At 34.4% G+C, this 22,906-nt stretch overlaps 1 protein-coding gene across 2 annotated transcripts; it reads right to left on the bottom strand.

The window, feature by feature from the left end:
• Positions 1 to 17,573: 17,573 nt before the first annotated feature.
• Positions 17,574 to 20,140, bottom strand: LOC139897717 (golgin candidate 5-like). Of its 2 annotated transcripts, XM_071880409.1 has the most exons (7): positions 19,727 to 20,140; positions 19,452 to 19,589; positions 18,719 to 18,778; positions 18,510 to 18,623; positions 18,069 to 18,143; positions 17,908 to 17,945; positions 17,574 to 17,688 (listed from the first exon to the last, which is right to left on the bottom strand). In XM_071880409.1, the coding sequence occupies exons 3-6, from the start codon at positions 18,770 to 18,772 to the stop codon at positions 17,913 to 17,915; spliced, it is 276 nt and encodes a 91-aa protein (XP_071736510.1). In that variant the 5' UTR covers positions 18,773 to 18,778; positions 19,452 to 19,589; positions 19,727 to 20,140; the 3' UTR covers positions 17,574 to 17,688; positions 17,908 to 17,912. The 2 variants fall into 2 exon arrangements, with proteins under 2 accessions (XP_071736510.1, XP_071736509.1); XM_071880408.1 differs by lacking the exon at positions 19,727 to 20,140 and having other exon boundaries at positions 19,432 to 19,491.
• Positions 20,141 to 22,906: the final 2,766 nt, after the last annotated feature.

Raw genomic sequence — 22,906 nt, 5'->3', positions numbered from 1 at the left:
ATATGAATTATTGGACTGTTAACTGTGGATTATCGACTAGGGACTAATGACATTGGACAATTAAAATGAATTAAAATATTAATTATAATATATGAAACTAAATAATTCTTCAAGTTGCCACTTGATTTCATCTTAAACGCCATTTGTATCTTGACAATTCTAATCTGCGTTCAAACCTTTCATGATTCTTGAAAACACCTCAATTGAGAGGATGAACCAACCGCACTTCATCTACGGAAGAAAAAATTGATACATATAGTTATGCACCTGGAAAACTCTCGGAACCTGAGTAAACTTTTAACATGTATCTGTGCTAGATCCTTTAGCATTATTATTACCCAAAATAACTTTACAATCCCTTTTCAAGTTAGCCAATTTTGTCACATCTCCAGCAAGTCAACTTCGATTTTTCGTTCGAATCAACCTTATTATAACTTTGAGGTATGTGTTTCCTCTTTTATTGTTACAGGGGAACCTTTTATATTCCACCATACTACCATCAGCGTTTAATCATCTAAAAACACAATTCTCCTGAAAACACCCCAGATTGATAACCGACGATTCAGATATGGCTGCATTAAATGCAGACGAAACAGTAAAATTGTAGATGGCCTAAATGGCCAAGAGTTTGATGATAAAGAATGGAGTGTTGGGAACGCTCGATTAAAAATTTGGTACTGAAGAACGGATTGAACTAACCATGAAGGAGACAAAGGACAAATATAAGGACCAAATCCTATATTCAAAGAATCCAGGTAATTCTGGATCCGATGAAATCTTTAGAGAATATCCTGCTCCGAAGTCATGTTAAAATCTTGCGGAAAATTTTACTTTAACAACCTTCGAACTTAGAAATTCCAAAATATCATCATAAATATCTTCGATATTTCTGAGGATATTTTCATAAATATTCTTGTCCGAAATTATCTACCTCTTCGTGTTTTCTGTATTCCATTATATTGGAAACTTCTGTAAAATATAAGTATAAATTATGAATGAATTGTGGAGAAGTGTTGGGAACTGAAGCATGGGTTACTATAATATAATTACACTTGGCCAACGTGATTATATTACGGTAAGTCATGCTGAGTTTCTAATGAAACGTGATGATTCACAAACCATAACGTCATCATGTGACATGTTACACAACTCTTTCATTCTGCTTAATCTCTGAACATATCAAGAAAATATATTCTTGATAGTTCTACCCTCAGTGATTCTAGTAAATTGACAAATCAAATCGTACTACTACGTTCTTTCTTGTTTAGAACATTAAGTTCATTCGAAACTCCATACTTACGAATTCTGGACCATTACTCGCTTTACTAGAGGTCGAGAGGAGAATAAAAATGCAAAGAGCTCCAAAATATAAGAAAGAAAAAAAATATAAAGTCCAATAACAACACGGAGGTTACAAACCGTGGATATTAATACGAATAGCAATATAAAGACACGGTATAATTAAGAATAGTATCACCCCAAGGTAATAGTAGAAGTAAACAGATTGTTCCGGTGGAAGTTAGAAAAGGAGAATGATTGTTACGATAGTAAGGATAAGGACAAGGATTGGAACTGGATTAAGCATTCTCACAATCTTTTGAATTTGGGAATTGAGTATAGAAGTGGTGAAAATAATGGAACGCAAGAGGTTCATTTATAGTGGGAGTATCAGACGTTGAAATCGAAACAGATTATCACAATTAATTAAAGAGATCCTAATTTCCTCATTTACCGAAGAATCAGATCTTATAGACTTCATAGATTTTCTTTAAATCCCTTGAATTTCAGAATTCAACCGAGACAACGTCAAAAGTTAAGACGAACCTTATTTTTCTAAATTCAACCATGACTAGTCAAAGGTTATGATGAAACATGTCTTTCTCATTTCACTATTTAGTGATAGCTTCACTCGCACTATTCGAGTAATCGAATTATTTTATCCATATTACTCAATGATGATAAAACTGTATCTATCAACTCATATTCGTCATGAAAACATTTTTATTGTTAACCATGACCACCTCACTCAAATTTTGGGACGAAATTTCTTTAACGGGTAGGTACTGTGACGACCCGGGAATTTTTGACTAAATTTAAACTTAATCTTTATATGATTTCAATACGATAAGCAAAGTATGTAATGTTGAGTCTAAAAAAAAAAAAATTTGGAACGATGTTCATATATTCAATTGACCTTCGACTGCTATCGACGATTCACGAACAATTAATTGTAAATAAATACGTGTGTATGTATATATAAATAATAATTCGAAATATAATTTGAAGTATTATATGTTGTTGTTATTAAAAGTTAATAAAATAAAAATAGGATATTATAATAATTATTATTTAAAATATATCTCTATATATAAATAAAGTATATTAAAAATAAATATTAAATGATTGTAATACTCGTTTGATGTTCCGATTGATATTAAACATGTTAAACTCAAACTTATATTATTTTAAAATAAACGGTTAGCCGAAAATGAGTTTTATATATTATAGGTTTATTAAAAATGTATTTAGGAACTAATTGTTGAATTTTAAAACTTTTTATATTTTACTTGGGGTTGGGAGTGAATAATTAATGTAATTTTTTTATTAATAGTTAATGACTGAAATTTTTACCATAATGACCAAAATAAATAAATAATTTAATTTAAAATTTTGGGATTTTTTCGAGGACTTTTATTCGCCACTAATTATCAACAGGGTACACAATAATGGTCCGTGGAAACTGTCGGTAGATTAAAAAAAATTGATGACATTTGTATTTAATAAGGCACGTTTGATACCTTCAATTGAATTATTATTATTATTATAATATTATTATTTATTTCGCACTAGTTGAAGATATACCCGTGAACTTAAAAGTACTGAATTGTGATATTGGATTTGAGATTACTGTTCTCTATTAGTTTAATAAATTGAACAAGTCAAACTAAAATCGAACCTGAATTATTGAAAGATATTTATTACTATTATGATCCCTGTACTAAATTGGAAGATTTGATTACTGTGTTAAATGGATTGCTTGTACCTTCTTTTTATATAAAAAATAGGATATTTTATGATATTAAATATATTATATGTTATCTATTCACATTCATATATATCTATATATGGGGTGCTTATATGATACATAAACACAGACAACCTTCCACCGTCTTCAACCTATACGACATCACCACCCTCCATCACTTTGATAACTTTACACCATCACAACTCAAGAGCTACCATCGATCACCATCTCCTCAAACCATCGGCTACTTTAAACCACTACAACCATCTCATCGATCACCACTTCAAACCCGAACACCCAACGTTGCTATTGATCGGTTTCCTTTCTTCAAAAACTAACACACATTTAATCACCTTCATTAAACCAAACCCACGTCACCCTCATCCATGATCAACTCAATCATCACCATATTCAAACTGTCACCCGCCATTATTATTTTATGCTACTACTATGCTTCTCCCTGTCTTATATCACGAAACAAACAACCACCATATCGACACCTTCACAAACCACGAGTTTTTATTTTTTCTTTCTTGTTCACCTCGAACAAACCACTTGATATACCTTTCTCTTTTCCTTAAACGAACATAGAAAACTGCTTCTGCTCAGCTACTATGTCTTTAAGTTTGATGACCATCACAAACTTATTTATTTTCTTTCCCACTCGATGCTACTAATCTGTGCAATTTTTCTGTCTCCATTCTCATTTATGTTAACAACGAAGAGAAATGATATACGATGGTAGTGATGGTACAGCGAGTTCTAGTAATGATATGATGATATACGATGATAGAGTAATAATAAATGGAACCTCCTATTGTTGTTATTATATGATCGAAACCCACAATCCCACGTTCAAATTCTTTTATTGAAACAAGCAATACCACCTATATGGTTTTGTGAACTTGATATTAAAGGATATTATCTTATTACACAGTTTTTTGTTTCTTTTTATAATACGCTAGTGGGACAAGTGGGATTTAAAAGGCCAACCGAATTACTTTTAAGGGTCTAGGCGTTCTAAATTTTTTTTTTTTTTTTTGAAGTTTCATGATATAGAACTTCGAAAATGAGTTATTATGGAGTTAAATAAAGATGATTAGGTTAGTGGGTCCGATTCCCCTATCAATAATCGCTACCTAGATTGTTGCATGTTCTAATATAATGAAGTTGATGAAATACTGATGATGGAATATTGACGAGTAAATGGAGATTCACGTTACCAGATTAAAGGCCACGAGTTTCTTGTTGGGCCGTAGGATAATAGTGTCTAGGTTGGGATTATATAAATGTTGGGCCAAGCTTGGGATGGTTATCGGACTAGAAAACCAAACAATTGGTATTATGAAGATATGAAAGTTAATTGCTGGTAATCTGTCTATATGATTATGTACAATGATCGTAGGGATGATTATGTTATTAAAGTGAAGATGATGTTACATATTTAGAGATGTAATCGTGTGCATTAGGGTAATGAATTACGGAATGTTTATGATGATGGCGAACATAAAAATGATGATGAATTAATCATGTTATCGATAATGATAAACTAGTAAAGTTGATCATGCTGATCGTGATCCTATGACGGATACGATTTGTAAAGATGACGATTATGATGACTGTGATGATGGTTAGAATGATGATTATGGCCGGGAGAATGATGTTAAGAATGATGTTTATGTTAATAGAGAAAATGGTAAATAGAGTAATGGTTAAGGATATTATTGGGTTAGCGGGACGTCACGGGTCCAAATCCGGACTTGGGACATTCTTTTTAAGGGCTACTTCATTGAGGTAGTTTAATTATTACTCATTTTTATTATTATTATTATTATTATTATTATTATTATTATTATTATTACTACTATTATTATTATTATTATTATTATTATTATTATTATTATTATTATTATTATTATTATTAGTATTGTTAGATTACTTATTATTATTAACAAAATTATATCATAATTAATAGTATTATCATTAAACATTATTAGTATTATCATTACAAACAATTTTTATTATTAGTATTATCTTTATCATTAATATTAAAATTATAATTATTATTATTATTAGAATTATCATAATTTTTATCATAATGAGTATTATTTTTATCATTATTATTATTAGTACTATTAATATATCAAATGAAGATTTTCTATATAAGAATATATTTATGACATAAAACCTAACCATATTAATACTTTTGTAATAAATGTTAATTATCTATACAAAGATAAATATATTTAATTAATTATTAATAAATCACATGATATAAAATAACAAATAAAATCACTAATAATATATATATTTGTTAGATTACCATTACGTGTATTAATATACATGATTAAATAATAGGTTCGTGAATCCGAGGCCAACCTCACTTTTGTTCAGTGTCGTCATATGTATTTTTACTATAAAATACAGTATGGTGAGTTTCATTTACCTTTTTACCCTTTATATTTTTGGGCTGAGAATACATGCGCAATTTTTATAACTGTTTTACGAAATAGACACAAGTAATCGAAACTACACTCTATGGTTGAATTATCGAAATCGAATATGCCCCTTTTATTAAGTCTGGTAATCTAAGAATTAGGGAACAGACACCCTAATTGACGCGAACTCTAAAGATAGATCTATCGGGCCCAACAAGCCCCATCCAAAGTACCGGATGCTTTAGTACTTCGAAATTTATATCATGTCCAAAGGAGGATCCCGGAATGATAGGGGATATTCTTATATGCATCAAGTTAATGTCAGTTATCAGGTGTTCAATCCATATGAATGATATTTTTGTCTCTATGCATGGGACGTTTATTTATGAGAATTGGGAATATGAAATCTTGTGGTCTATTAAAATTTATGAAATGATTATTTATGTTAAACTAATGAACTCACCAACCTTTTGGTTGACACTTTAAAGCATGTTTATTCTCAGGTACGAAAGAAATCTTCCGCTGTGCTTTTGCTCATCTTAGAGATATTACTTGGAGTCATTCATGACATATTTCAAAAGACGTTGCATTCGAGTCGTTGATTTCATCAAGATTATTATTAAGTCAATTATAGTAAGATATATTATGAAATGGTATGCATGTCGTCAACTTTAGATGTAATGAAAGATTGTCTTTTCAAAAACGAATGCAATGTTTGTAAAATGTATCATATAGAGGTCAAGTACCTCGCGATGTAATCAACTGTTGTGAATCGTTTATAATCGATATGGAATTCGTCCAGATGGATTAGGACGGGTCCTTTCATATATGATTGTGATTATTGTTCGTAACGGTGTATGTAATTTATTCGTGTTGCATTCCTAACCGAGTTCATTTCTTAGAATGAAGACGAGGAATGAACCTGATAATGATGATCAAGGCGAGGACTCCGAGTTCACGGCCAAGGTTGAGGCCATTATACAAAGGCATCGTGCGGCTCTTCTAGAGGACGTTAGGAAGATGTTCCTAGATTCGATTAACGAGGAAGTAGTCGATCTAGTCAAGGAACAAGTTAAGATTGTCCTTCACGAAGATAATATAGGAAGGCGAGACTTCTACTACAAAAACTTCAAGGATGCTCAACCTCCCACTTTTGATGGCGAACGAGATCCACTCAAGAGTGCTCGATGGATCTCCGATATGGAGGGGGCCTTTCGTACTAGTGAGTGCCCTCTCGATAAGAAGATGAGGTATGGTAGTAGTATGTTAAGGGGTGACGCCAAGTTGTGGTGGGATGCGAAAATCCAACTCTATAGTGAGGAACAATGTATGGAGTTCACATGGGACGAGTTTAAGGAGGAATTTTCCAAGGAATACCAAACTTCGACCGATCTTTCTAAGCTTAAGGACGAGTTGCGTGCTTTCAGGCAAGGTTCAATGGATTTAAACACTCTCAAATCCGTTTTCTTATCGAAGACCCAATTTTGCCCGGAATATGTCGGGAATGACCACATGTTGAAGGAAGACTTTTACCGAACCTTGAACGATCATTACCAAGAAAAGATTGGTAAGAACTCGGTGAAAACTTTTGACGAGTTGTTTGACATGGCGAAGGGTTTTGAGACGCTTGTCCTGAAGAAGAGTGGTTCCGATGTTAGTAAGCGAAAGTCCGAAACTACGATGCTTTCAAACAAAAAGAGTAAGAGTGTTTCTGAGGGTGTCGAAAGCGTGAAGAAGAGTGGTACCGGTGGTTTTATACCCACGTGTTGTAATTGCGGACAACGAGGTCATTTATCGCGCGAATGTACGAATGCGAAGTATAACAAGGTTACATTTTTTAATTGTCGAAAGGAGGGACACCGAAAGTCGGCGTGCCCGAAATTAGTTGGTAATGCATGAGGACCTGACGATGATGTTCATGTACTTTTCGACATTTCTTTTGAAACGTACTTATGATTTTGGTTGATGCTTTTGTGTTAGTGCGTAGTGTAATGAAGGGTGACGTTCCTTATGGAATTACCCTATGATGATTGTCGGATTGACGGGCGAAGGGCGTAAGACTTGGTGCTTTCAAGCATTCCTTAGTGTTGGGCGAAAGATTTTACCAAGCCATGAGAATGGGCTTTGGTGTTGTTTTGGTCGCGCGTAGTCGCTTTTGTGTCGTAATTGATGAAACATGAGTTTTGTCGGGTACGGATGACTTAAGGTCACTTTAGTGTTGTGCTGGATGACATCGGATGAATGGAACTCTCGAGGTTGAGCTTTTCGGTCTCGATGAATGTTGATAGTGGAGTCTATGTGACGCGATGTCAGGTGCCTCTTTCATACCTGCAAGCTAATGTTCGACTCCGACGACGTTGTGGTTACATTGTACTTAGGGTGCCGGAGAGAAACCCTTAGATACATGAGTGACTATGGGGAACTTTAACAAGCTATGGCAATCGGAGGATTGCAAGAATAAAGTTTGTGTAATTGGTGATGAACTCTTCGTTCGAAGTGATTAAGGATAGGTTAAGATCCTTTGTATGCTCAAGGTTGGAGCAAGATGTGGTGATGGGTCGTGTGAACCCAATGGTTAGAAAAGTCTACCTTTTGGTAGCATTGTACGGTTGTACAAGGTGCGTGTTGTGTTGCCTTTTTGTCGTTACTTAAATGACGCCAATGGGTGACGGTGAGCATCAATTTCTAGTGTGCGAAATGAATTCTTGGGAATTCGAGTGCTACGACCGATGGAGAGATTGGTCACGTATATCGGGGAGTGGTAATTATCGCGGGATTTTGTTACCACGACGATGTGGTTATGGAACGTAGTTCCAAGTGGGGGAGTTACACTCCTACACGAGGAGGATTTAGTGTGAAATTTCGGATAATGCTTATGGTAGATCCGGATATTAGTGTCGGGACCTAGATTGGTCAATTTGTGGTAAAGTAAAATTTTAGTTAAATTGTATTTATTGGTTTGGATATGAATTACTACTTGAGGCGGTAATGTGGTTAAGCTCATTAAGAGACAAATGGGTGGGCTCGTTGAGCAAGGTAGGGTCCCGTAATCGAGGGATGGTATGCCAATTTCTCTTTTAGAGAAATGTATTCTTGAACCTATGCGTGATATAGGTTATGATTTGCGCGATCGTGATAGCGATGTTTGTGCATACGTATGGTTCGTGTGCGGGAGATTCCAAGCTAAGTGAAATGATTCTAAGTATGCGTATATACTTAGCTTGTTGTGTGTATTGTGGCAAGTGCTATCCAATTGTGAGAATTCACTTTTCGTTGGCCACGGTTGAGGTGTGATAAGTAGTAAGTGTTATCCGTTAGGATTCACTTTTCGTCGGCTACTTATTGTTGTGGGGAATGCATTTTCCGTTAGGAATCGCTTTTGTTTGGCCATGTGTGAGGAGAGGTAAGTGTGATCCGTAAGGATGCGTTTTTGTCGGCCTCTTGTTGCGTAGTGGTAAGTGGTTAACGTTTGGTCTACCGCTTTTCGTCGGCCACGTACGCGTGAGGATGTGGGGAAAGTGATATCCAAACGTGAGGATTCACTTTTCGTCGGCTCCATTGTGTTGTTTGTCGGCCATATTATTGGTGTGTTGTTATTTTAGCGATGTACATGGTAAGGGTACGCTAAAAGGATTGCTAACTCGATACGAGATTTGGAATGTTAGCATGTGTTTGTCACGCGGTCGAGGTGTGAGTTCGTTCCGGTTTGGAATTGAGGCGAGACTTAGTGCTCGGTTTGGTAGATTTGGTAAATCACGATTGATGATTTAAATCGGAAGGGTAACTTTTGAGTGAAGTCGCCTAAAGGAGTTATGTGAAATCTTCGGATTTGATGGAATTGGTGGTGGACATCGAGTTTGGACGTATGTCGAAGGACCATAGAGCGTGGGTCCTATTGTTAAAGTGGCGAGGATCACGAGGACGTGATCCAATTTAAGTGGGGGAGAGTTGTAATACCCTAAACCCAAGTGTACAGGTGTACATAAATGTTGGATATTTAAACTGAATTAAACAGAAATTGACAGGCTGAGTTTGAGCTTGTGCGCGCCGCTCACAAGCAGTGATGCGCGCCGTGCACCTATTTTGTGACAGAAATCTGTTTTTGCTATTTTGAGTTAAATGAAGGGCATTTTGGTCTTTTCACTTGAGGCCGGGTGTGTAGCCATATTATCAGTTTGGGATTAATTTTGGATCATATTTCACATCCACAAACACTCCCATTTCATCTAGAGAGAGAGAGAGATTTCTAAAGAGAGATTTGAAGATTTGGGGAAGAATGAGCTTGAATCGATCAAAAGCTCGAGTGTTAAAGTTGTTCATATCGCTCCTAGCTACGTTGTGGTGGTATTGGTAAGTTCTAACTCCGAGTTTTCATAGTTTGATTAGTATTCATAATTGGGGTTTTGATTTGGGTGTTCTTGAGTAAACCCACTAGTTGATAATTGGGTGATTGAGCTAGTAAATGGTGTTGATAACCATTGTTGGTGGGTTTTGGGTTGGATGATGAAATTGATTAGTTGATAATCATGTTCCAGTGTTAATATCACTAGTTAACTTAGGTTATAAGTGATTAATTGTGTAAGCTTGCAAATGGGTGTTTTGACTTGAGATTAGGTCAAAATGGGTTTTGTGTAAATTGATGCAAGAAATATGTTTTGTTGAGGAAACCTTGAGTAAAATGAGTTGTTGGAACATAATCACTAGTCGATTGTGATTATGGGGGTTTTCGGGTGAGATTTGACTTAGTCAAAGTGGAAGTAAGTGCAAATGGGTCAATATTGCACTTATTGGTGTTTTGGGTATAAGCTAGAGTGTTTAGCTTATTTGTTGTGAATTACTTAGGTGATTTACATTTGGACGATTAGGAGCTCAAGCGGGAGTTGCCTTTCTCATAACCAAGGTAAGTGGAATATTTATACGTTTATTTATATAATTTGGTTGCTTGTGTGCGGCGTGGTAAGTGACATCCGTTAGGATTCACTTTTCGGGGACCACAATTGGTTGGAAAATATAGTGAGTGATATCCGTATAGATAGCTCTTCGTTGGCTATATTTGGTTGCGATATGTGGTGAGTAATATCAGGAAGGAATGACTCTTTGTCGACCACGATTGGAGGTGAGGCATGTGACGAGTGATTAATGTTTGACCTATCGCTCTTCGTTGGTCACATGTGTGTGTTTGCTTATGTAGCGAGTGATTAATGGTTGACATATCACTCTTTGTCGGCTACATGTGTGTGTTTGGTTATGTGACGAGTGATTAATGCTTGACCTATCACTCCTCGTCGGTCACATGTGTATGTTTGGTTATGTGGCGAGTGATTAATATTTGACCTATCGCTCTTCGTCGGCCACATATGTGTGTTGGGGTAAGTGGTGAGTGTTATCCGTTTGGGGATCCGCTCTTCGTTGGCCACTTATCGTAGGATGGTAAGCGGTTCCGCTTTTCGTCGGCCATCCTTGTGATTGAGGTAAGTGTTAACGTTCTGGTTGCACTTTTCGTCGGCCTCATGGTGCGTAGTGGTGAGTGGTTAATGATTTTGACCTACCGCTCTTCGTCGGCTACGTACGTGTTGCGATGGGTGGTGAGTGGTTAACGTATTTGACCTACCGCTCTTCGTCGGCCACCATCGAGTCGAATGTCGACATTGTGTATATTTGGTTATATAAGTGTTATTAACGTTGTACGTATGATTATTCGATTATTGCGGTTTGCTAATGATATTGCGTTGTTTGTGTAGGTGTATGCAAGTGATTGAATTATGTATGTATGCGTATAAGTATTGCATTCACTAAACATTAGCTTACCCTCTCGTTGTTTACATTTTTAAGTTCGGAGGCGGACGTGGCAAGGGTATGCTCGGGATTAGATGTTTTCCCTTTTGATGCTTGCTTGGATTACTTTTGGTTTTGACTTAGGATTAGGTAGTTTATCCCCAAACATCATGCTCGTAGTTGTGTTTGGAACATAAACTCATGTAGTCGAAAACTTGTATTTTGTACGAAAGTCGTAAAACTGCCGATGTGGACCCGATGTCGTAAAACTTGTTTTATTATTGAAACGTGTTAGTTTTACATATTATAATATGTTGTGAAAAGCGTTTAGTCTAAAAGTGTCGGGAAGTGGGAGATCTTTAAACGAAAATTGGAAAAATTGGACAGCGAGCTGCCAGGCCTTGTGCGCGCCGCGCACTTAAGGTGCTTCGAGCCGCGCTCCCTACTGTTATATAAAAAAAATGCGTAAACGGTTGGATAACGGGTTGGGTCGTTACAATGATACTACCTCCGTCTCAAATCTATCGTCTTATTTTGACTTTACATGTTTTTACTTTCCAATTTTAACTTTAAATTATTTTTTATTTGTTACATAATAGATTTATTACTTTGATGATTTCATTTCGTAATTGGAGTATCTTTAAAAAAAAAAAAAAAAACTTAATTTCCAACCGACACCGTTAACCGGCTTAATTCAATGAATTTAAATATGGATATGGATGCATGAATTATATTTAAATGAATATGATATGGATTTTAAAAATTCAATGGATATGAATATAAATATAAATATAGGATCACCCGATCTATATCCGATCTATTGTCATTCCTAACATCAATGTTCAAGTATATTCTTTAAAATGATTTATGAGATTTAATGCATTAAAATACACTTACAGATTAAAAAGTAACCCGAATTCGAAAATGACCCATTCCTAGAAACACCGGACTATTGGTTGAGTGGTAAAAAACCTCAGTTGGTTCTGTGCTTGTATTCTTGAAAAAAATAGGTGCAGGTTCAAATCCTAGGGGCAGCTTTCTCCAAGGTTGTGCATCTGGTATTTTTCACTTTGTATGGGCCAAGCAGTTAACTTAAAGCATTTCGCGTACGCTTTGCGCGATGGATGCGAGGAGTTTCTTCTAACGGGTGTGTGGGTGGCAAATGAGAAGATTTAATGCTAAAATTGTTGTATAAAAAAAAAAAGGAGAATAGGTCAAAATTACAGCAACTATTTATCTAATCACTCCTTATTGAAATCGGGATTCATGATGACTGATGAGAATTAGAAACAACAAGGGGAACCAATTATTTACCTTAATAGCCATAAAGTTATCCGTAGAAAATAAGATTAGATAACGTAGAAAAGTAACATCAGAGTTAATTAAAAATCCAAACAAAATTTTATATATAAAAGAATTGGATGATGGAAAATAAAACATTAGCAACTTCAATGAAGCATAAACTACACTACATTATGAGTTATGAATATTAAAAAGGTGTTGATTCGTACATAACCTACTTTTAGCCATACATAACCAAATTAATATTTTGAACCATTTTATCCTCTTCATCATGTATGAGTAAAATAGTGGTGTATGATTGTGAAGGGTAAAGTGATCCAAAATATTAATTTGGTTGTGTATGACAAAAAAAAGTTGTGTACAAATCAATACCCTCATATTAAAATGACGAAGACAGATTTTTACACGCCATTAGCGTGGTGTTCCGAGTAAACATCATAATTCATAACCTTCGTAACGACTCTCGAGAACTAAAAACAGAAAAAAGGTAATCAAGCAAAAACAAAGATACTTATTAAAGTATTAAATAATTATTCATTGAACCAAAATAAGTTAATTCTTATTCTTATCTATAGTTAATATTAAAATGCTATGCTATGATGATGATATCATTATTAGGTTAATTCATTTGTTAAGAAAAATCAAAAAAAAAAAATCTAAGTATGGTGGGTGATGTCATTAATCTAAATAATTTTAAATTAAAATTAAATCTTACTAATTAATTATTATTATTATTAAATATTATTAATAGTTATTTTAATTATTAAAATTAAATAATTTTGAATTATTTAATAATATTAACTATAGATTATTTTTAATTAAGTACGAGAAGGTATAAAAGCTAGGCAGAAGGAAATTATTTCTAAATTTATATTTTAATTTACACTTTTAAAATAAAATGATAATCAATATTATCTCTTATGATTGGATGTGGATTGTTTAATATGCATTTTAGGTTTTTGATGAAATGTTCAACAACGAGTTTCTTAGTCGGGCTCTGTGGTTTCACGGGTCATTAAACTAAATAACTTTAACATATATGTTCACTTAATACCTAAAACATATCATTTAACTGTTTCGTTTAAACAAACTCGTGGTTCCACGCGTCATTTCACTAGTATATACTAATTGTCATCACCATGTACTATAAATAGTAGCATAAGATTAACTTCGAGTGGAACCTATGAATTTCTAACCCGCATGCATTTGATCAAAGCGATTTACTCCCTGCGCCCTAATTTCCAAGTATATTGGGTTTAATGTTCCGATTTTCCTATCAACTTTTCTGTAATATTTGTGGTGGTGTTGTCACTAAAATAGCTAATAGGGGACTAAATGGGTTGAGATGGGCTAGTTTGTCGTTGTTGTGATTCAGCATTGTGGCTCGTTCCTTTTCCAGCTTGCTTTCGCCCAAGTCAGTTCCTCACGCTGCTTTACCTATTTTCGGTGCTGCATTCTCCGACTTTAGTACGAACTGTTACCATACTCCTGACCTTTAGTTTTAGGCGCTCGAGTGTTTTATTTTCTCAAGTTAGGTTATAGTATCAACATACTTAATGTAATATTGTTATGGTTAATAAAAGTTTCTTGTTTGCCTTAAAAAATATTAGCTATTTTATTTTATTTTTTGGTAAATCTTGAGTCTTTTTATCCACTTCAATTTGTTTCATTTGCTTCTATTTTTCCCTTCTTTTATTCTATCGAATTTAACAAACGTTCCCCTACTGCAACGTGTGGGTATCACTTTTTTTTTTATTTTTTTAGAACAGAAATTTTGGCATCGAATCCTCTCATTTGCCACCCACGCACCCGTTAGTAAGAAACTTCTCGCATCCATCGCGCAAAGCGTACCATGAATGCTTTAAGTTAACTGTTTGGTCCGCACAAAATGAAGGATACCAGAGGCACAACCTTGGAGAAAACTTTCTCCCCCCCTCCCCCCAGGATTTGAACATGCACTGATATCGGCTCATTTATACATATTATTATTCGCAATATTTGGTTCTTTCGGGTATAAATTGATGAAGATTGAAGACTGTGGTTCGTGGTTATGCTAGAAATTGTGTTTTAAGCTAAAGAAGTCTTCATGGGTACATTTTGGATGTTTTCGGCGTGTTTCGGTTTAAAATGATTAAGTGTTCGTGAAAATCAAAGAAGAAAACTTGAACTGCTATATCTGATACATCTCGTGGTCGCGAGATGCTACCTCGCAGTGGCGAGCCTTTACATTACGGGCACGAGCTATTGACAGAACACGAGCTACATCAAATGGAATTTTGCGGGCGCAGTGTAAAAAATCGCCGTCACGATTTCAGGAAAAGGGACCTCGCGGTCGCGAGGTGAAAGGTCGTGGTCGCGAGATTCTAGGTCGGCCAGACTTTTTCGATTGCTTCCTATAAATAGGGATTAAACCCCAAACTTTTGGAGGAGTTTTTATGTTACAAATTTTACAACTCTTGAAGGTTGTTTTATGAGCTTTTGTCATGGGGATTTGAACTTTTATCAAAGATTAATCATTGATATTTGTTTATCTTTCACTTTGATTAATATTATGATGAATTCTTGTTCATCCTCTTGTTCAATTGCTTTTATTATCACTATGTCTAGCTAAATACCTTGTATTCACTTAGATGATTGAACCTAGGTGATGGATTGCTAATCTTCATGTTTATATAATTAATTGCTCTTGATCCATGATTCTTAATTACTCTCATTGATTGATCCTATTAATTACTTGTCTATTGATTGAAGTAACAAGAGTTACTAGATTGATTAACTTATCTAGGTTAATGAAAGATAATTAGATTGGTTGAATTGCATGCAGGACATCAGTGTAATTAGACTTTGTAATTAACCCATCAATTGAGTAGGTAATTGTGAAGCCTAAAAAGTGACACAGTTTTACTCTTCAATTGAATCAACATCTTGAGTAGTTATAAATTGATTGATTGTGTTCTTCAGAAACGTGAGAGAAACTAACGTGAAAAACTGACATTTTCATGATTTAAATTAGTATCTAAGTGCGGAACACTAGCTTATCTCACTAATTAATTGAAATTTATGAACTAGGTTACCAACAGTTCACTTAGGGACTTAAGAACATCGTTCTTAATAAAAACAATCATGATCCTAGGGAATTGAGTCTAAGTGAATATCCCTTTGTCTATTGATTTCATATTTGCTTACTTCGCGTATTTTAGTTTTTTAAAAGTTTTAACAAAACTTTCCTCCTTTTTACAATTTTGTTTTAGAATAATTATTCGTTTTAAAAACTTAATCAACCGCTCTCTGTGGATCGAATCAGGACTTACTATTAACTGCTACTACACGGATAAGATAGTTGCCTGCCTATATGTGTGATAGTTTTAGTGGTATTTTCTGGTTAAAATTTAAAGGTTCGATTTCACACATCATGCACCTATTTTTTTAAGAATACGTACCCAGAATCAACTGAGGCTTTTTACCACTCAACCAATAGTTCGACCAATAGTTCGGTGGTGTGCGGGTACCACATTACTTGTTTAACTCAATTATTACATGGGAACCACAGTGACCATTAGACGATGCAACTCGGAATCGAATATCATATTTATACGAGATAAAAAGGATAAAAATCAAAAGGGTCATATTGCCACATCTACCATCATATATCATGTTTTCCAATGTTGACATTTATACATATATTTGATGTGATGAAGGAGGTGTTTGGTAATCTTGATAAAGAAGAAAATGTATTTTAGTTAGTATTAAATTTAAGTCTTAATTGCTTAATTATTAGTTATAATTAGAATTGATAGTCATGTTGATTGAAATTATAGAAGTAAACTAAAAAAAGTCCGGCCGTGCATTGCTACGGCACATTTAGTACTAATTTTTTGTAACATTAATGGCAATTACATTCAAAGCATAGATTTGACAAGAATGTGCATATTCAAGAATGTGCATATTCTTGCTAAGAAAAGCGTCATTACATAGAAAGCATATATATGGTAAGCAATTGTATGCTTGAGTTGTGATGGCGGATAGTTGCTACTATAGCTAATGATTATAGACGTAATAACGATTGCTTTGTTAGTTTTATCATTTGCTAATACGAAGATACATTGTCATCTATGCTCTAGAAGTTCTAGTTACAAAAGGTAGTCACTTTTTTATGCTTTAGAAGTACTTCTTGTTACAAAAGTTATTGATATCTAAACACAAAAGTATTCATTGTTCTGCAAAATGTAATCAAGTGTTACTAAACTGACTTACCTAGTCCATGTGGCCTAATCTTTTTTTCCTTCTTCTCTTATCCTGTGGCTTATGCAACTGTTTAAAAAATTAAGGTAAGTTTAATTTAGAGAAGTATGTTACATATTACTTGTACATGTGTCTATAAACAGTAATCTTTTTTCCTTTGAGTGTGTGCGTTCTGCAACTGATGTCGTTGGCATTTCTTCATATTTGTAATGGTGGATCGTGTTCATGGCGTAACCTGTATATATTGTATATACAGTCTTGAGCTGTAGGTTGCTGAGTTGTGCTAGACATGGTATATGTATGTGTGAATCTATTCTACCTCTATTCAAAAGAGTCCAGTTACATGAGCAAAATGAGAAATAAAAACCTAAAATTTTAAACAAACTACATTGTGCAATTGAAAAGGGTCTGCAAATCACTATGGTACCTTAAAACATGCAGGCATCAATCCTTGACCAGAACTAAACAACTCCAAAAGCTAAAACATGAACCGAACTACACGAAATATAAATACTACTAGCCTTTAAGAGCCCGTGCGTTGCACAGCGACTCTTAATCAAACAAACTAAAAAGACTTATGCTATATCAATTATTAGTACTACCAAAGTTTTAGCATATTAATGGTAACATTAAGTAACCATTCGAACATAAAAAAATATGAATGTTTTGTAATCATTAACTATAAAACCTAATAAGGTTATTGCTAAAATGAACCGTTTCAACCTGAACTATCTATGACCCGTTTTAACACAAACCGCTTTTGCCCATCACTCAATTGAACATATAAAATTGTGAAGACGTACACTCTCATTGCTGATCTTTCATCAATGAAAAAGGTCCACTTTCTGCGATTCTTTGTCCTGCATACGGTGCCAGAAATCCAACTCCCCAAAATTCCGATTGAAGCTGATGTTATTTTCATTAAAAATCAACAAAAAAAAAAGAGAGTCGGTAAAGTTAGTAAGTTTGAAATGCGGTTATTACAAAGCAAGTTATAGTATGCAACAGACTATGCAATATAGAAGATAAGTAGACATAGAAAGAGACTAAACGTATGCAGTAGAAATGGGAATTTGTATAAAAAGTTCATGAATCATGATGTTATAGCAAGATTAACAACCGAACCTGTTCTAGTCAACATTAATCGATGAACCCTTTTGGATCTGCAAGGATATACAATTAAGCCATTAACTGTTTCAGATTGAATCACTGCATTCCTTTTAAGTATATTTATTTATGATTACTTATTTACAGTTTCATATCTGCTTTTGTAGGATATATAGTACCTTATTTACAAGCAGGTTTACTTGTTCTCTGTACACTTCCTTCAAGTCCACTATATCAGCACGAAGTTCTTCAAGCTACACAAAACAAAACTTGTTTTCATTTTCTTTGTATTAATTAATAGTTAAAATCACAATGCTTTATTGGTAGTGGTAGCAATTTTGGCCCATTTAAGGAATTTTTAAATTGGTTCTGTTTCATGTAAAATTGTTCAAATTGATCATAACAGTAGGGACAAATGGGTCGGTCAGGCATTCATACAACTTTCTAAGTCATTTTATTAAAAGGTTTAGACAATTAATGTCAAAATATTGTTATTGCAATCATTATTAACATGAAATATATATAAAAAAAATCTAAAAAATGCCAAAAAGGTGCTTAATGATACCCAGACATGTGTCGACCCGTACTGGGAAGCGATCCGTTTTGACACGTAGTATTACCTGTTCATCTCGTTCACCCATTAACTCTAGTGCAGCTGAGTGCCTGACTTTTAGTGCGTCTAGCTCTGCCTTAATTCTAGGCAGAAGAGCAACTTCAGACCGTAGTTTTTCACACTGCAACAATAATACATGAGCTGTTATAAACAAAATAAGAAAATAAATAAATAAAAATAAAAAATATGGGTCAATCTGGGTGATGATTTACATACCTCCTCAGTCATTTTAACCAACTCCTCAGATAGAGAGTCGCGAATCAATTCCATGGATGCCTAAACAATTAACAAAGCAAAAAAAAAAAATTGAGTTACACACAAGGATGAGGATCGAGGACCTAACTTCGACTCGTTTCCTAATATATGGGTCGATCTGGGTTATGATTTCATTAACGGGTCAAGCAGGTACCAAAAAAAAAAAAAAAAAAAAAAAAAAAGCTTAAAAAGAAACAGGTCAAACTGGGACAATCCATTTTTCCTCAATAATTCTACCAGAAACTAATGAATTATTATTGAATTTTAAATACTTTCTAATTATCAAAAGGAAAGAACTTGGACAAAAAACGTGTTTCAGGTCACCCCGCCCATTTCGACCAACAAAAAAAAGGAATTCCATTATGACCTGAACCATGTTTAAATCATTAACCAACTCGCCTATACACGAGAGGAACAAAAAGTTGCTGATCAGTCATCATCAGTTATTACAGTTTGAAGGAGAGTCATACCAATCTAGACATATAAGACGCAAGTTCACCCTCTTTGCAGAAGCAATTGCGACCCAAAAACAAACAACATTGAATATTCTGGCCCATAAATGTACCGGGTACCATTTTTAACCCAGTGATAGTAAATAGTAATCTTACCAAAAAAAAAAAAAAAAAAAAGAGATAAGACTGAACAAAGCATATAAACAAAGATACTAATCTTACCAAACACCATCTCCACCTACCCATAACCGGCGACATGACCTCAACCACAGCTACCGCTAAAACTTGAGCCCCAAAACTGAGATAGCTGGTCTCCTACTTCACCCTTGGCCTTTATTATTACTAATTACGTAGTATTCTCCATATTCATCTCATCAAACCTGCATTAAAAATTAAAAATAAAGCTGTATCATACCAAACATAAAGAACAATTTAATGTTGTGCATTATCAAGTCATTGGTTTATGCGATGTATGAAAATGGTGTGCGAGTTAACACCTGTAAAAGTCTTAAAATACCTTTATCTCGATCAGATGCACCCTCAAATATTCGTGGTGCCCCAGTTCCGATGATCCTCTGATCTAGCACCACCATTTCTAAACCTAGAACCACCAAATTGACCCATTTAACCCATTAAATCAATTCAACCTGTTTGACCCATTGACCCAATTTGACCCATGTGACCTGCTGGAAAACCACCTTGCTGACCAACACCAACACCACTACCACTCCCCATGTTAACGTTATCAGGTGCAACTACAGAAAGTGGCCCATTTTCTTAAGCGAATCAAGAAAAAAGCTCGTGTCATATGAAAAATCGTTATTGTATACTTTAACAACAGTAGACTTCACGTCTTCACATGTTGTTCATCATTAAACGTCTCTTCCTTCACTTTTAGTTTGAGATTATATTTGGTATCAAAACATTTCTTATCATTTCTTAAAATCTATCTTCATCTTGTTCTTCATATTTAATACAATACAATTCTTTAGCAGAAATACCCATAATCTTTTCACCCGCTTCCTGAAACGCAGTTACCCAAATCAAACCAGTATGATCTTGTATTTGTAACCCTAAAATGTATCTATATTCACAGTGATCAACCGTCTGATTACACGCATCACATTGCCATTTTCCATCACCATTATTTATAACTTTTTTACTGCACGCTTGATCGTTCCTCGTTAATGGGGCAGGATGTGTAGCAAACGTTTTCAACTCTCATAGACCATATGGTGGGCCCCACTGTAATCCAGTCAGCGTTTTCGTGGGTCCCAAACTGTTCATCTTTAATTATTTCGTGCGACTAAATCTCTGGTTAACGAAACAGACGGGGTATTTCTACCAACTCGATTGAACGACTCCCTGAGTTTATGAGCCTCGGGGTAGTCAGGTTCGATATAAAGCTGGCTTACCTAGTACCAAGAAGTCAACTTCATTCGAGTCATTTGTTACCATTCCAACCTATTCGGCCATCTATAGCCCAAATAACATGTAAAATTAATATACCACAACATATTATAAATCAGCAGCTACCGCAACTACTTGACACCAAGGTTCCAACTTCATGCGAGTAATATTCCTTTAGAAACTATATCAGCTATCACTCTGTTTTTTTCCTAGTCGAGGTCGAGTAGGCATTAACAATAGTTGCATAAAATGAGCTCAAACTACAGAACCTGCTATTTCCACCCCTGACATATCACTGCAGTTCAAAATATATCAAACCATAATTACTCGTGAATAAAACTCTTAAAAGTCATCAAACTTATCTAATTAATTAAACAGAGACCAACTAACTGGACCATAAATTTATAACATCAGATACATGCTATACACCTTATTTATAACACCACTGGATCATAAATTTATTGTAGACAAAACAAAGCAAATTAGATTCTGATTACGCTTGAAATAACATCTTGTGTGAAATATGATGATGGTAAGAATTGGCAAACACAATTGAAGTTACTATTTTTTAAATATATTCCATAAACCAAATCCATAATCCATAATCAACATCAAAAGAAAAATCAAATTAACACAACCTGTGTTGGCATCCTAAAAACAACAAAAAAAAAATAAAAATAAAAAAATTTAAGTTATGAACTACATGAATATAAATTGAAAAAAGAACACTGAAACAAATGACAATAATTTCATACGTACTTCATACATTTGCAAGTTATAGAACATTTGCACATGAAGTACAACACCAGTGCATATGACAAACTACCTGAATGTGTGCTTGTGCTCCAGATGGTGTATACAATTTGTTTATAGTCTCTCAGCCTTTGCCAATAACTACATCAGCAATAACATATATAATGGGGAAAAGTTAGTAATTGACCAAACAATAACATACATAATCAAATCACACTCAAGTGCAAATTAAAATCAAAAATCGAAATTGAAACCCAATCTGAAAAGTTGTTCAATCGATCTGGAATCAAAATCAAATATTAAACAAATTGACTATAAATAAATAAATGTGGCGAATTTACCTGCATTTGGTGAAATCAATTTGAATCGATTAACGAATAAACGTATTTGATTAGAACAAAGCCTACGATTCGATTTCGTCGATAAAGCACAAAATTGATACCATGATGTACGGGAAAAAGTAACGGATTAAATGGTGTGTGCGGCGAGATGATTGGTAGCAAACCGAGGTAGAAATCGACGATGAAGAACATTTGGGTGAAGTTGTGGAAGAAACCAGAAGATGAAGTATAGGGATCGGGTTAGGGGCGTTGTAGCCAATAGGAAATAAACAGATGTAATTTTGTTGTAATTTAGTGGCAGATTAATCAAGCAGTTATAATATTCCACGTGGATCTGTAGATGTAGAGTAGCTGTCAGTGTGACACGTGGCAGTAAGCCACACGGTTTGTAAGGTGTAGAGATGAAGCACAAATTCGCAACAAAAAAAGCAACCTAGATAGACTCATTTTGCGAAATACAGCAAAAGAAATCCTTATTTTCGAAAAAACCCTGTAAGTTCCTTCATATTGCAAAATTAAACCTTGTCAATTCCTATATTTATGAAATATGCCCCTGATCAAATTAAATCATGATCATTTTAATCTTCCCCAAATTAAAACCGAATGATCAAGTTTACTGTACGTACGTAACTAACAGGCAACTTCAAAGGTGGAGGACAAGAACGTGTCAGTGGCAGGTTATGGTGGCGATAAATTCGGAAATTTGATATTATTAATTACAAAAATTCTTAATATGATTTAATGGGAATTTGGAGTAGCTTCTCCAAAACTGTTTGTAAGAATATCTGCACTTGTGGTGGAATTGGAAATACTAAAGGTAAAAACGCTTCTATATTAAATAAAATAAAAATTAGGGTTTACAAGTTTATAACTTTATATACAGCCTAAGAAAATAAACAAATAGTTAATAGTGTATACGAGTAATTACCTTTGGCATGATACTATTATAGCATATGAATGTATACATATATAATAATAATTGCAGTTAGTTAGTTTACAAAACAGAAGCATTATATCGATGGATGAGATTACAAGAATGCCATGCCTGTTTTTGTGTAATATGATATTTTGTATGTTAATTAAGAATGATTAATATCATAAGAAAGATCATTGCATTTTTAATTGATAGTTTAATTGATAAAATCATGTATTTGTTCAAAGAACTCGTTACATTTTTGAAGCCAAATACATGA

The sequence above is a fragment of the Rutidosis leptorrhynchoides genome, chromosome 3, assembly GCF_046630445.1.
Source record: "Rutidosis leptorrhynchoides isolate AG116_Rl617_1_P2 chromosome 3, CSIRO_AGI_Rlap_v1, whole genome shotgun sequence".
NCBI classification, from domain to species: Eukaryota; Viridiplantae; Streptophyta; class Magnoliopsida; order Asterales; family Asteraceae; genus Rutidosis; species Rutidosis leptorrhynchoides.
This window is presented reverse-complemented; position numbering and strand designations above follow the sequence as displayed.